Source organism: Cervus elaphus, chromosome 4, assembly GCF_910594005.1.
Source record: "Cervus elaphus chromosome 4, mCerEla1.1, whole genome shotgun sequence".
NCBI classification, from domain to species: domain Eukaryota; kingdom Metazoa; phylum Chordata; class Mammalia; order Artiodactyla; family Cervidae; genus Cervus; species Cervus elaphus.
The window spans coordinates 58,092,073-58,106,714 of NC_057818.1; the positions used below are offsets into that span (position 1 = coordinate 58,092,073).

The 14,642-nt window shown below is 45.4% G+C and overlaps 2 protein-coding genes and 2 non-coding genes across 4 annotated transcripts in view; all 4 read left to right on the top strand.

The window, feature by feature from the left end:
- The window catches only part of LOC122691420 (putative protein ZNF720), a 344,658-nt gene that overhangs the window by 137,150 nt on the left and 192,866 nt on the right, over window positions 1–14,642 (top strand). The window lies entirely within an intron of this gene.
- LOC122692979 lies at window positions 1,988–2,129 on the top strand. The gene has a single exon (XR_006340786.1).
- Window positions 2,205–2,287, top strand: LOC122692967. The gene has a single exon (XR_006340774.1).
- On the top strand, window positions 11,812–13,248 carry LOC122692806 (zinc finger protein 420-like). The gene has a single exon (XM_043900631.1). It carries the CDS (start codon window positions 11,812–11,814, stop codon window positions 13,177–13,179), a length of 1,368 nt encoding a protein of 455 aa, XP_043756566.1. The 3' UTR covers window positions 13,180–13,248.

Genomic DNA, 14,642 nt, shown 5'->3' on the forward strand with positions numbered 1-14,642 from the left:
TAGAGAACTACGGGAATCTGGCCTGCTTGGGTGAGGATCACTTGCTTCCAGAATCCCTTATGTATCCTCAGGGTTTTGGTTCATTCATTTTAGAATGTCTCCTGGAATTTTCTGCTTTGTCCAGTAGAGGTTAAGATCCCTACTTCCCAGGGGAAGGTAACCTTCTTTCTTGATGTAACCTGTCTCCTTGTTGTTCAGTCGCTAAGTCATGTCCAACTCTTTGCGATCCCATGGAATGCAGCAAGCCAGGCTTCCCTAGCCTTCTTTAACTCCCAGAGATTGCTCACATTCATATCCACTGAGTCAATACTGCTCTTCAACCATCTCATCTTCTGCCACTCTATTCTCCTGCCCTCAATCTTTCCCAGCATCAGGGTCTTTTCCAATGAATTGGCTCTTCATTTTCCAAATATCACATCCATACACGACTGTTGAAAAATCCATAGCTTTGACCTTTGTTGGCAAAGTGATGTCTCTGCTTTTTAATATGCTGTCTTTGTCATAGCTTTTCTTCCAAAGGGCAAGCATCTTTTAATTTCATGGCTGCAGTCACCATCTGCAGTAATTTTGAAGCCCACCCCACCTCCCAAAACTAAAGCTGTCACTGTTTCCACTTTTCCCCTGTCTATTTTCCATGAAATGATGAGACTGGATGCCATGATCTTAGTTTTCTGAATGTGGAGTTTTAAGCCAGCTTTTTCACTCTCCTCTCTCACCCCCATCAAGAGCCTTTTTAGTTCCTCTTCAATTTCTGCCATTAGAGTGATATCATCTGTATATCTGAGGTTGTTGATATCTCTCCTGGTAATCTTGATTCCAGGTTGTGATTCATCCAGCACAGCATTTTGCATGATGTACTCTGCATAGAAATTAAACAAGCAGGGTGACCATGTACAGCCTTGATGTACTCCTTTCCCAATCTGCCACTAGTCAACTGTTCCATGTTCGATTCTAACTGTTGCTTCTTGACATGCATATTCTTCATTCTAGGTTCATGATAATTCTGTAAGTTCTGTGTTATAAAATAGTGCCACTCTCCTCTTAAAACCAGAATTCCACTACCTGCTTTTGCCTTAGTAGTACTTGAGCATAATATCAGAATCTGATTTTGATGCATTTGTCTTTTAAAGATGCTTCCAATAAGGTATTTGGTGAAATCATTTTTTTAATGCTATTTTAACTTTCTACCTTGACTTCTCTCTCACCTGAATACATATTGGATTGGAAATTGATGAATATCTCAGAAAACACATATTCCTTTTTCTGATGAACAGGTCTTGTGGTCTCTAAGCCGGACGTGGTCACGTTTCTGGAGCAAATGAAGGATCCCTGGGATGTAAGGAGAATGGAGACAGCCGTATACCCAGGTATGTGTCTATGGATGAAGCAGATAACTCGGGTGAGAGGGACAAGCATTGTGGAGGAAATCAGACTTTGTCGTGTGGTTTGAGAAGATCTGCTTCAGTGGAGACGATTTTGGATTAGCCTAGGTTTATTTCTGTCACAATCATAGAGCGTCATCTCCTGACCCATTCCTGATTCTTTTTATCATTTGTGTATTTTTTCTCCAGTGATTAATTTTCACATTCGCAGTTAGAACCAAAATATTTGTCTTGGCCTGGAGCAACCTGCATGACCTGATAACTCGTCCATTTTGGGGAGGTTTTAGAAAATCTGTGCATATTTCTGAGTAACTATATTAAGCCCTTTAAAAGTGCTGATTCTGTCTCTAGTCAGAAGAGTGTGGGTGGAGCTGTGAAAAAATTGCCAAACGTGTAAGAATACTGCGGACAGATGTTTTTTGTTTTCTACCATATAATTTCCAGTGCACTGGAAACTACACATATGACCTTAGAAATTTCATAATCAGAACAGCCCAGGGAGGGGAGGCCGAGGCGTCTGGACTCGCCCGGGAGGTCCGGGTGCGCGAAGCAGGGCCGGGAGGTTTGCAGGTCTGGGTTTAGCGAGTGGCGTAGGGGACAGGGCGCCCCCAGGTCCACGATGCAGCCCCGGATGAGGCCGCAGTATTTTCCTTATATGATTGGGCCCCGTGACTGGCGGCGCCGCCAGCCCGGAGCCTGAGAGGATTATGAAAACGTGTCAGGCGAAATGGGGCCAGGGACTCGGGGGCTGGGAGGTTAGGGGGAGGCAGTTAGGCTAAGGTTTGGGTGTGGTTAGGGTGGCCCCTACCACTCTTCGAGCCCTGGTCGATGTTGACGTGACCACTGCTCAATCTGAGTTCTGGGAACTAGGTGATGGAGCGTGTTCTAAGAACACACTGAGACCGAAAAAAAAAAAAAAAAAAGGAAATTTCATAATCAAATTCTTTCTTCACTGCATTGTTATAGTCACGCTTTCCGGTAAACAAACTCACTCAGAAGGACAATGCAGACAGTGGAGTGCAGTTTATTACACCGGCGGGCCCAAGGCAGAGTCTCCTCTTAGCCAAGGGCCCCGACCAGCATTTGTGGAAATCTTTTATACCCCATGTGTACGTGTCGAAACCCACCACCCCAATCCCTTGATGCTTACAAAGGAAAGGTAAATACAATCACAATAACCCCATCATTCACGTGTTATGTGTTCAAACAGTTAATCATCAATAAGCCCACGGTTACATTCCAACAAGTTAATAACCGATAAGCCTGTGCTTTCATTCTGATAGATAGTGTCTGGAGGCAGGGGTGATTAGTGTCTGTTTTCTCTTAGGTGATGAGGAACCTGGATATGATCTTCAATGTTCCCCTGTCCGGAGAGGGTCTTATCCTTCCATTGTCGTTCCCACAGGCACTAAGCAGAGAGTTCAGAGCCCACTGGAGAGGTGGCCGAGCACGATCAGCACAGACAGGCCTGAGATGGAGTCCAGGCCCTATGAATTCCTTCTTCATTTCCCCCCTCTTGATGCTCTTAACTCATATTATGAGCATTATTCATAGGGACATATTGCACCCTGGCTCTCCAGCTGCCAATTAGGGAGAATGACATATCAAAGCAACTATGACAGTGGTAAATATAGTTTTCCACCAATCGCTCGTCACCCAAGATAGGACCGAAGTCCAGAAAGGAATGTTCTCATTTGACATTGCTTTTACCTAGTTTTTCATGACATCTAAAGTAGTCGATACATTGTCAGATAAGTCAGGAATGTGTACACAACATTCAACCTTAATTATAGCACAGGTCCCTCCTTGAGCAGCTGTGAGTATGTCCAAAGCCATTTTATTATGAATTACTGCCTTTCTCATTTAGATTTGCTCTTCATTTAAGGCTTGGATGGCTTCTGTTCTATCTAGGAGGGCCTGCTTGTGAAATTAGTCAAGGCCTCTACTTGAATCATAATATATTTGTTCTCCCTACAGAGGGTACGAAAAAGGCAACAATATACTCATACCATTGCAACAGATCTTGTCCACCTAGCATGTAAATAAGGTAGATTTACTGGGGCTTGTTGTAGGCTAGGCTTTTGCTACACTGGCATTTTTATCAAATGTAACCCCATGACCCGCGTCTACTGACTGTAGCTCTTACACCAAGAGAGCAAGGAGAGGTTATGATTGACAAGAGAGAGGAAAGTCTCTTTGTCATCCCAGAAAAGAGCAGAGTGGTTTAAAATCTGCCTGGTGGCGCGGTGACACCCACCAAGGAAGTCCATCCTTCACAGACAGAGTCATAGTCCTACATACCCAGAAGTTGTAGGTGTTCTGGAAGTCCGAGTAGGAATGTGCCCATGAGGTGTAAACATTGTCCTGAGTTGAGACAGAAGTTAAATTCAAAATCACGTTGATGAGGCCAAGCAGCAGGAGTTGATTGTGCGGCTTCATCCGGGATCTTCTTTTCCTTCTTCTAAAGGATGGTCTTAGTCTCTCAAGGGTCAGTGGGGTCCCTCTGTGCAGTCCACTCAGCGTTTTCTGGGTCTGCGTGGTATGCTCTCTTCACCCTCGTGTGATGGATCAAGGGACAATACGTGCAACTTTAACTGCAGTAGGGGTAGTTAGAATAACATAAGGACCCTTTCACCAAGGGGCTAGCAAATCATGTTTCCAATCTTTGACCCATACTTGGTCACCAAGTGTAAACTCATGAATCTGTTCCCCAAGGGGGAACGGCACCCTTTCTTGTACAAACTTAGTTACCCTATTTATTACCTTACCCAGTTCCATCTGCTGTGAAATCCCATCCCCCCTTACCTGAGGCAAATTTGTTGACACCTGTTTTATTATGGGAGGAGGCCTCCCATACACAATTTCGTATGGAGAATAGCCTTGGGACTGTGGGGTCATCCTGAGTCTGAGCAGAGCCGACGGAAGCAAGTCCAGCCAGGAGCAGTCAGTCTCTCTGATCCACTTGGACAGTCTCTCTAAGTGTCCGGTTGGCTCATTCCACCATCTCAGAACTCTGGGCCTATATGCAGTGTGCAGTTTCCATTTGATGTTTAAAATTTTGCTTACTTGTACTAAATCAGCTACAAAGGCCGGGCCATTGCCTGATCCAATGCTGGTAGGAAATCCAAATCTGGGAACCATTTCCCTAAGCAGTCACCGGGCTACTTCTGATGTTCTTTCAGTCCAGGTAGGAAAAGCTTTTGTCCATCTCGGGAACGTACATACCATGACCAGCGGATAATGGTAGTGTCGGTGAGGTTTCATTTCAGTGAAGTCCACTCGCAGGTGTTCAAGGGGCAGTGTGCCTTTCAGCTGAATACCCGGAGGATTTTGTCTGAATCCCCGAGAGGCAGCATTCACCTGTGAGCAGGCAGCATGGCCTAGGTGGATCGCTTGGTGTGTCTGGCTTACCAGACTGTGTGTCAGCTCCTCCAGTACCAATAATTTGCCACTTGGCAATTCCCACCATCCCTTTTCAGTCTTGATGGCCCCTTCCGCTTTGGCTAACCTGACAGCCATTGTCCTTGTTTTATCAGGCTAGTGCCATCAGTATATAGGACCCAATTAGGGTCTGGAACCTTGAGCCCTTCTTTAAAACAAACCCCAGATACCTTACCTCCTCTTTGTAAATCTGTGCCTTCTTCTTCGACACCGGGTAACCTGCTTCCATCAACAGCTGGAGCAGTGCTTTTGTCCCTTTCCAGCATTTTCCCTCGGTCTCGGCAGCCAGCAGCAGGTCATCCCTGTATTGTAGGAGCCAACATCCATACTCTTCCGGATGGAATGAGTCCAGGTCAGAAGCCAGGGCTTCCCGAAAGATGGCTGGGAAGTTTTTAACCCCTTGTGGGGGAGTCCAGATGAGCTGTTGTTTGGTGCTCCCGACAGGATCTTCCCATTCAAAGGCAAAGATGGGCTGTGACGCTGGGGCGAGGCGTATGCAGAAGAAGGCATCCTTGAGATCTAGGCAAGTGTAAACTTTAGTCCTCGGTGGGAGGAGGCTAAGTAAGGTATAGGGGTTTGGAACAGTGGGGTGTAAAGTCACAGTAGCCTGGTTGACTAGCCTGAGATCATGTACAGGCCTATAGTCCTGTCCTCCTTCCCTGTTGACTGGCAGGACTGGCGTATTCCAAGCCGACTGGCACTCTAGTAGAATGCCTGCTTGTTTCAATCTATTGATGTGGGGCAATATGCCGGTTCAGGCCTCCATCCACAGTGGGTACTGGCGCTCTCTAACCGGGATGGTGCCTGGTTTGAGTTCCATTATCACTGGGGCGTGATGTTTAGCCAGCCTGGGGGGCGGGGGGGTTGTCTTCCACGCAGACCTCAGGGAATAATTGAGTTAGCTCCCTCATGCTCTTCTGGCCCACCCGGTTCTGCCTTCAGAGGTTCATGCAACCTCCACTCATCTTGGGTTGGTATTGAGAGAGAGGGCAAATAAGTCATAGAGTCTGTCCAGAAAGTGGGCCTCTCCTCAGGGGAGAAAGTCACTTGTTCTTCCAGTTTGGAGAGCAAGTCTCTTCCCAACAGGGGTACTAGGCACTCAGGAATGTAGAGGAATTCATGAATCACTTGGTACCCACCCCCCCCCCCCCCCCATCTGACATTTTCTGGGCTGGCAAAACGGTTTACTCATCTCTTCTCCCGATACCCCAGTTACAGCGGTAGTCTTTTTGGACAGAGGTGCCACAGGTTTTGTTACTACCGACAGTTCTGCTCCTGTATCCACCATGAAGTCAATGTTTTGGTCCCCCACTTTTAAGGTCACCATGGGCTCTCAGGGACCTGATATCTCTGAGCCCTAGCAGCCCGAGTTAATTTCCAAGTCAGCAAGCCCCACAACTGCGGGAGCTTCCTCTTCCTTCCTTGCCTTAGGGCATTCATTCTTCCAGTGGCCAAAACCTCGGCACCGGGCACACTGGTTTGGCTGTAACGGGCCCAGGGCATCCCTTGGGACTGGCTGAAGGACTGTCCTGTCCCTGGGGCAGATGAGGTTTTCTGGAGGGCCCGAGATAGACTTTCCCAGAGCAGCAGCTTGCACTGTAAGTCTCTTGTCTGTTCTCTTTCGTTCCCTCCAGCTCTCTGCCAGAGCGCAGTCTCTGCTTAATTCCAACGTCTCCCTCCCCCTCTTGTCAGTACTCACCGGGAGAGGCGGGTATAGCTTGGGCGGTTCGGTTGGAGCCGGATCCTGGAAGTGTTGACCAGAGGCTTCTGTCACCGGGATCGCAGCCTGCCCAAACGGCGGCTCTACGAACTCCGGGAAAGCTGGCGGAGGAGCAGCGGCTGTTGCAGAAACTTCACCTGGCCCTGGGTCGGGCATTAAGGCGGCCTCCGGTCCTGGTGAAGCACTGGGAGGCAGGCGTTTCATTATCCAGCATGGGGGAGGGGTCAGGTCATCCCTGTCCAAATCCTGTAGAATTTCCTTTTTTATCATCAGTCAATTTTTGTGCCCTTCATATTATTCCCTTTCCCTTCTGGATACAGAATCTTGTCCAAGTAGGAGGGTCTCAAGCTAACACTAGCCATGAGTCAATAGATGGATATTGATCCAGGTGTCCTGGTTCTCCTGTGACTACTGTGTAGATTGCTTCCACTATTTTTAAGTTCACGGTGTTCTCTGGTGGCCACCCTGCTCCCATAGGGGTCCATTTGACCTCACAGAGTATGTGGAGGCAGTTAGGCTTCATCTTCACCCCATAGTCTCCTCCCAATCCCTTCTTTAAAATTGTCACTCCAATACAGTTGCCTTACATTCACTTCCCCCCATCTTGCTTACCTTCTCAGACCTTCTTGGACTTTTCCTTTTCGTTCTGTCTACGAAGTTCTCAGTACCCTATGTACTTGTCATATTTCCACGCAGTGACACTTAAATTGCCATTCTGCCTCCTTCCTAATTGGGGTGAGAAGAGCCTTACCTGCCAGACCCCAGAGGGAGAAGGGGGATCGGCGTGTCTTCCCCTGCCAGTCAGCATAGCTGAACCAGAACATCACATGGTCCAAGACTGTTTCTCCCTTAAAGTCCATTCTGCCTTGGTGGGCTTGATCAGGTGCGAATGAAAACACAGATGGGTTGAATATCCCATGACCCAGGGCATCTCCGGAAAAGCCAAATCATACTCACTTCTGTCTCCCCCTCCTTCTAGCCTAACAATTCAGAGGGGGTCAAGAATTCAACAGCAGACAGGACACCTCCTGGGGGAGGGCAGAATACCAGCATACAAGGACCAGTTTCCTATCCTAAAAATCCCCTGGCGATCACGTGGTAATAATTTTCCCCAAGACGGCGTGGACACACCTCCTAAAAGACCATCACAAATTTCCTTTCTAAACCCTAGCACGCTCGTCAGCCTGTGTTCCAAGCAATCGCCGCCTGCCTATTCCAGGCTCCTGTGGGTCCCCGCTCCTTCTGGTCCCTCCCAGGGGGCTGTCAGGCCCCCTTTTCCACCCTGCTGGGTGGGTTCCTCCTCACCTGAGCGCTCACTTCCCCTGCTGCAGTCCACTACCTGCTGACGTGAAAGGTCCGGGTGTTGAAAAGCAGGATCCTTCCAGAGGGGCGAGGCGCCTTCCCCCCTCTAGGAGATTCAAGCTACAAAGCCTCGGGGTGGCCTCAAATGAGACCTGTCTCCTCAAATTGAGAAGCCTCCCGGCCAAGGCACCAAATGTGATAGCCACGCTTTCAGGGAAACAAACTCACTCAGAAGGACAATGCAGATAGTGGAGTGCAGTTTATTACACCGGCGGGCCCAAGGCAGAGTCTCCTCTTAGCCAAGGGCGCCGACCAGCATTTGTGAAGATCTTTTATACCCCATGTGTACGTGTCCAAACCCACCACCCCAATCCCTTGATGCTTTCAAAGGAAGGGTAAATACAATCACAATAACCCCATCATTCACGTGTTATGTGTTCAAACAGTTAATAATCAATAAGCCCACGGTTACATTCCAACCAGTTAATAACCGATAAGCCTGTGCTTACATTCTGATAGATAGTGTCCAGAGGCAGGTGTGATTAGTGTCTGTTTTCTCTTACGTGATGAGTATCCTGGATATGATCGTCAAGGTTCCCCTGTCCGGAGGGGGTCTTATCTTTCCACAGGCACTAAGCAGAGAGTTCAGGGTCCACTAGAGAGGTGGCCGAGCACGATCAGCACAGACAGGCCTGAGTTGGAGTCCAGGCCCTATGAATTCCTTCTTCACATAAGACACCTCACTAAAATGAGAAAATGCAAATCTGAATTTTATGTTACAGCTTCTCTTTTTTTATATGAACTAACATTAAATGTGTTAAGTATGTTTGTCCCAATTCATTAATGCTAAAATGCTTTAATATATTTATTTAACTTACAGAGTTTTTAAAGAAATTATTGACGTGGGAGTTTAGAACATTTCCCACAGTGCTTTTTTCTGATTGTTCTTCACTATTAAGCTTATAGATTATATAGAGAAATCTTTAAGAGGAAATTTTTCTGTTCCAATAATGCTATTTTACAATGTTATGTGAGGTTTGCTATACAGAAAGAATAAGAGGTACATATACACATTTCCCTTCTTGAGGAGATTTCCTTCCCATCTAGGTCACCACAGAGCATTGAGTAGAGCTCCCTGTGTTCTCACCATATTTTTCAAGTCTCACTTCTCATTTGATTTGTTAAGAACTCTTACCTTATTAAATCTATCTTATTTGTTGTGAAACATCCCAGGAGTTACTCATTACACTGCTCAACTGCTCCTCGCTTCATTGTTCCTGTAGGTTTCTATCTTGACTTCTCTGCACCATACTCCTTCGTCATCTCATCTTGTCCAATGTTCTGTGTTTGTGGTCTCTGTTCTGCAGGCTGCAGATTCTAATTCCTCTTGCTCTGGTGTCTGCCCCATGGTGGGTAAGCCAGTCCAGAGACTTGTGCCCTTATGCCCTTGCGAGGGGGTTGATTGTTACTATTGTGACCAGAACCTGCCTGGACCTTGAGAGCTGCTTCGCCTTTCCTCTGTGGATATCAGTGTCTGTGGCGGGGTCTGCTTCCTGATTGGTGGAGCAGAGGCCCCAGATCTGAAATGAGCTCTGCTCTGATCTGTGGTGCTTCTGATCTAGTGTGACTGGAGCACACCCACTGGGAGGGAAGCCTCTGAGTGTTGCTCCTCTGGGGATGTTCTCCTTGGAGAGTGCTCTGCGTGTCATCTCTCACGCGCTGTGCGAGCTCTCGTGTGACCCTGTGTTGGCATTGATCTTGGCCCCACCTGAACCATGGATATGCTTGCACTTGACCCTGGTGTCTCTCAGATGTTGTTTTCACCAGGTCACCAGCAGAGATCCACTGGAGTCATATCCCAGGTGTACATTCATTGTGGAGCTGGACCCGCTGCGGTGCTTTGGGGGCAATGTAGACTGTGACCTGGCCCAAATGCCTCATGTGTGGGCCTACAACGTCTACAGTTGCTAAAGCCAGACTGGTCTTGACTACCAGAGCCTCATTTCCATCCAGATGTTCTGTTGGGGCTGAGTTTACCAAGCCAGTTGTGGGGTGGAACACCATGGTTTGTACAGATGCAAGGAGAGATCTCAGCTTTTCTGGCTTAGTGGCAGGGCCTTGGGGCTCAGCTGTGGTTTCAGCACCACCTGTACATTGGGACCACCCACAGGCGTGTGTTCTGAATGTGCCCGTGGAGCCCATGAGTCTACCCTGGTGGGGAGGCAGCTGGGAGGAGGAAACAGCTGTGGGGGTCGTGAGATCACCCACCTAGGTGGGAGCCATTCCTAGTGCCTGGAGAATCAGGAACAGACAGAGGGGCAGAGAGGCTGAAAGGAAGTTCATCCATTCAGGCATCACTCAACAGCACCGCTCTGCTTCTCTGGCGGTTCAGGCTTCCTCCACAAGCATCCCATTTGCAGAGCTCTTCCCTCCCTCCCGCTCCCTCAGGATGTCTCCTCACGGCCAACCACAGTTGTCTGCCTGGTTCTGCTCTCCGAACCCCACGTTCCAGCACCCAGCCTTTGTCTGCAGTGAAGGACACCCTCTCAGGCTGGGTGGGCACGGCAGGGGTCGGTACCCTGCGTACAGGTCTCACTCTGTCCTGCACGCTGGTTGCCGTGTTCTCTTCCCACAAAGAACGAGGCTCCCCTTGTGTCCCAACTGAGCTCCCCCCAGTGAGGGGCTTCCCTGGATGTGGAGACCTCTCCTCTCTTCAGATCCCCCCAGGTTTTTGTGGGTCCCATCCTGCTTCTTTTCCTCTTCCCTTTCCTCCATCTCTCTCTTGTCCTACCTGGCTCAGCAGGGATCTTTCTTGTCCTTTCAGGTGTCCAAGTTCCTCTGCCCGTGTTCCGCAGGGCTCTGTGAGAAGTTTTCCACTTCAAGATGTATTCTTGATGCTTTTGTGGAGAGAGATGAACTCCACCTCTTCTGAATCCTCTGCCATCTTGACTCCTTCTATCTCGGTTTTAGGCTTAATCTAGCCAAGTGTATGCCAATTTTATGTAAATTGTAAACTCTATTCCCCAACAATAGTAAGTAGAATAACTTATTATTTGGTATCTTTCAGCTGTGTCTTCTCTCGACACCCAGGGTTTGAGGACCCAAAAGCCAGGCTTAGAAGATTTACTCCCAACAGCAAACCTAGGAATATATGAAAGCTTTCACCTTAGAAATTTACATTTAACCAAAGACTGCGAATCTATGAGGGCATATAAAGAGCGGAGAGCATGTTATGATGGACACAACCAAGTTGGTTCAGTTTCCCTTAAAGTAACTATTACCGCCAAAAGAAATCAAGGATGTAAATCAAATAAGGAAAAGCCAACTTCAGATGACCAATTTCAGTCATCAACATCTGCAGTTAGGTGTATATTTGTCAGCAAAGATCCACATCGTCTGTTGAAACATACATGTTCTCTCAAGGGAAATGTGGATAATCTGGAAAGTCATCTAGTCTCTACTGCAAATACTCATTCAAACCTATACTCTGAGCATAGCTGTCTATTAAATATACATTCAACCATGTCTGGAAACCAGAAACTTAAAGATGAGGGCGAAAATTCCCAATACAATCAATTTGAGGGGTCTTTTAACAAGGGTTTCTTGTTCTTCAACCAACAACTATTTTGTCCTTGTTCCACAATCTGTAATGATGATAATAATGGGAGAGACCTTATTCAACCATCATTGTTCAATACATATGGAGGTATAATTAGTGTGGAACAACTTTCCAAGTGTAACAAAATGAGGAATGCCTTAAGCAGGAGCTCTACCCCCAATAATTACAAGAGTATACATGATGGAATGAGAAGCTCTTCATGCAATGGAACTGGGCATAATGCTGACCAAGACTCATATCTCGTGAAACAACAGGGACATCAATTTTCAGACAACAATTCTAGACGTCAGAAATGTAGGAATATATTTTATCAAAGCTCAAATCTTACTATTAAAACTTACAAGAGTATGGATATTGGAGAGAAGACCTATAATTGTTATGATTATGGTAAAGTTGTTAACCAGTCTTCACAACTTATTCAACAGCAGATAATTCAGAGTAAGCGGAAACACTGCAAGTGTAATACATGTGGAAAAGTCTTTAGTAACTCACCAAATCGAAGTAGACATAGGAAAGTTCATACAGGATGGAAGCATTTCAAATGTACAGCATGTGGCAAAGCCTTTAATCAGAGTTCATATTTAACTGAAAATCTGGAAATCCATGCTGGGGAGAAACCATACAAATGTACAGAATGTGACAAAGTCTTTATCTGCTCTTCATGTGTTACTCAACATCAGCAAATTCATACTAGGGAGAGATCTTATAAATGTACAGCGTGTGGCAAGGCTTTTAAGCAGAGTTCAACTTTAATTCAACATCAGCGAATCCATAGTGGGGAGAGACCTTATAAATGTACACACTGTGGCAAAGCCTTTATCAATTATTCATTTCTTACTCGACATCAGCGAATCCATACTGGGGAGAGACCTTATGAATGTACAGCATGTAGCAAGGCTTTTAAGCAGCGTTCAACTTTAACTCAACATCAGCGAATCCATACCGGGGAAAGACCTTATAAATGTACAGCATGTGGCAAAGCCTTTATCCGTTATTCTTTTCTTACTCAACATCAGCGAATACATACTGGGGAGAGACCTTGTAAATGTACAGCGTGTGGCATGGCTTTTAAGGAGATTTCAACTTTAACTCAACATCAGCGAATCCATACTGGGGAGAGACCTTATAAATGTACAGCATGTGGCAAGGCTTTTAAGCAGAGTTCAACTTTAACTCAACATCAGCGAATCCATACTGGGGAGAGACCTTATAAATGTACAGCATGTGACAAGGCTTTTAAGCAAAGTTCAGGTTTAACTGAACATCACCGAATCCATACTGGGGAGAGACCTTTTAAATGTACAGAATGTGACAAAGCCTTTATCAGTTTTTCAGTTCTTACTCAACATCAGCGAATCCATACTGGGGAGACACCTTATAAATGTACAGCGTGTGGCAAGGCTTTTAATCAGCGTTCAGCTTTAAATAAACATCAGCGAATCCATACTGGGGAGACACCTTATAAATGTACAGAATGTGGCAAGGCTTTTAGGCGGAGTTCAACTTTAACTCAACATCAGAGAATCCATACTGGGGAGAGACTATATAAATGTACAGCATGTGGCAAGGCTTTTAAGCGGAGTTCAACTTTAACTCAACATCAGCGAATCCATACTGGGGAGAGACCTTATAAATGTACAGCATGTGGCAAAGCCTTTTCCCAGAGTTCAAGTCTTTCTCGACATCAGAGAGTTCATGCTGCAGAGAAATGTTAGAAATGTAAGGAATGTGGCAAAGGATTTCCTCACAGTCATCACCTCACTCACAGTCAGAGAATTCATACTACAGAGAAACCCTAGAAATGAATCAGTGATAAAAAATTTGGTCCTAAATATACAATTTTGAAAAAACGAGTGTTTTCTTTGGAAAGATACATGAATTAAAAAAAATGTAGAAAACTGCTTAATCAGACATCAAAAGTAACTCAATACCAGAGAATTCATACTAGAAAGCATGTCATTCATACCACTTTTGTTGAATTATTCTAAGCAGAAACACTGTAGCAAGTATTACCTAAGTAAAACACATACAAAATTGATAACGTTAGTATTGATCACAAGTTGAGGGGGTGGACATTTGCAGAGGTATAATTATTATTAATGTATCCTTGTTTATGTTAACGTTATTTGAGATTATTAAGGAACCAAAACGAATGTAATTCAACTCTCAAATTACTACATGCTGTGATTTGTTTCTACTGTATATATGAACTTATGTTTTTGATGGTTGTTGCCCAATGGTATGAGAAGCCCTTCTATATTAAGTGGGAATCATTTGCATTTATTCTCCAATTTATAAGATTAAGAACACAGTCATGTTATATACACACTAAACCTCTGAATGGATGTATTTGTCACTGATGTCAAACACCTCTGTGGTCACCATGATGTAAGTGTTCAGGGAATAATTCAAAGTAAGACAGAAGTTTGCTCTAAGTTTTCAATAATTATGTCACTTGCTTTTTAAGCATAAAAGAAGGATAGTTCATGAAAATCGAAGGTATTTTGATAACAGCAACATAGAGAAATCATGCATATTATCTGGCAGGCTTGAAGTAAGGACACCTTCTCTTCTAGCTGATGTAAGTATAGAACACTCTTTCTGGAAAAGTCATATTAATATAACGAATGTCCATCCATGTTTACTAAATTAGCCTCCATTTTGTAAACCATATAAATCACATTCTCAAATCATTTCATCAGAGAAACAGGAAAGTTTTTAGAAGCTTGTAATGTGTATTTTAATCAAGGATCAAACAACAATTGGAAAAGGTTTTATTCCATCTGTGTAAAATTAATGTATCTTAATGAATAAAAGTGAATGGTTTTTCAGTGTTACAATTGATGTGGAATGGATGAAGGGTTAACGCACCACCAGCATTAACCTCTCCCACCTATTTAAGCTTGCAGGAAAGGTAACGTAATGATTTGTAGCACAGGGGGATGGCATCTGTAGAAATTAGTTTCTTACTGCCATTAAACCTCTCATAACTTCATATATTTCCCACCATTGCTACGTTGTGTCTCCACTCCCATTTTTATCTACTTGGCCATCGTGGTGGTACTAATAAGAAGGATCATACAGAGTACTGTTGAGAGCTCCCCTGAACTGCTCCATGCTGTTGCTGCCTCAGTGTCTGTCTGGGGAGCAGGCAGCCTGCAGGTCCTTGAGCTCACAC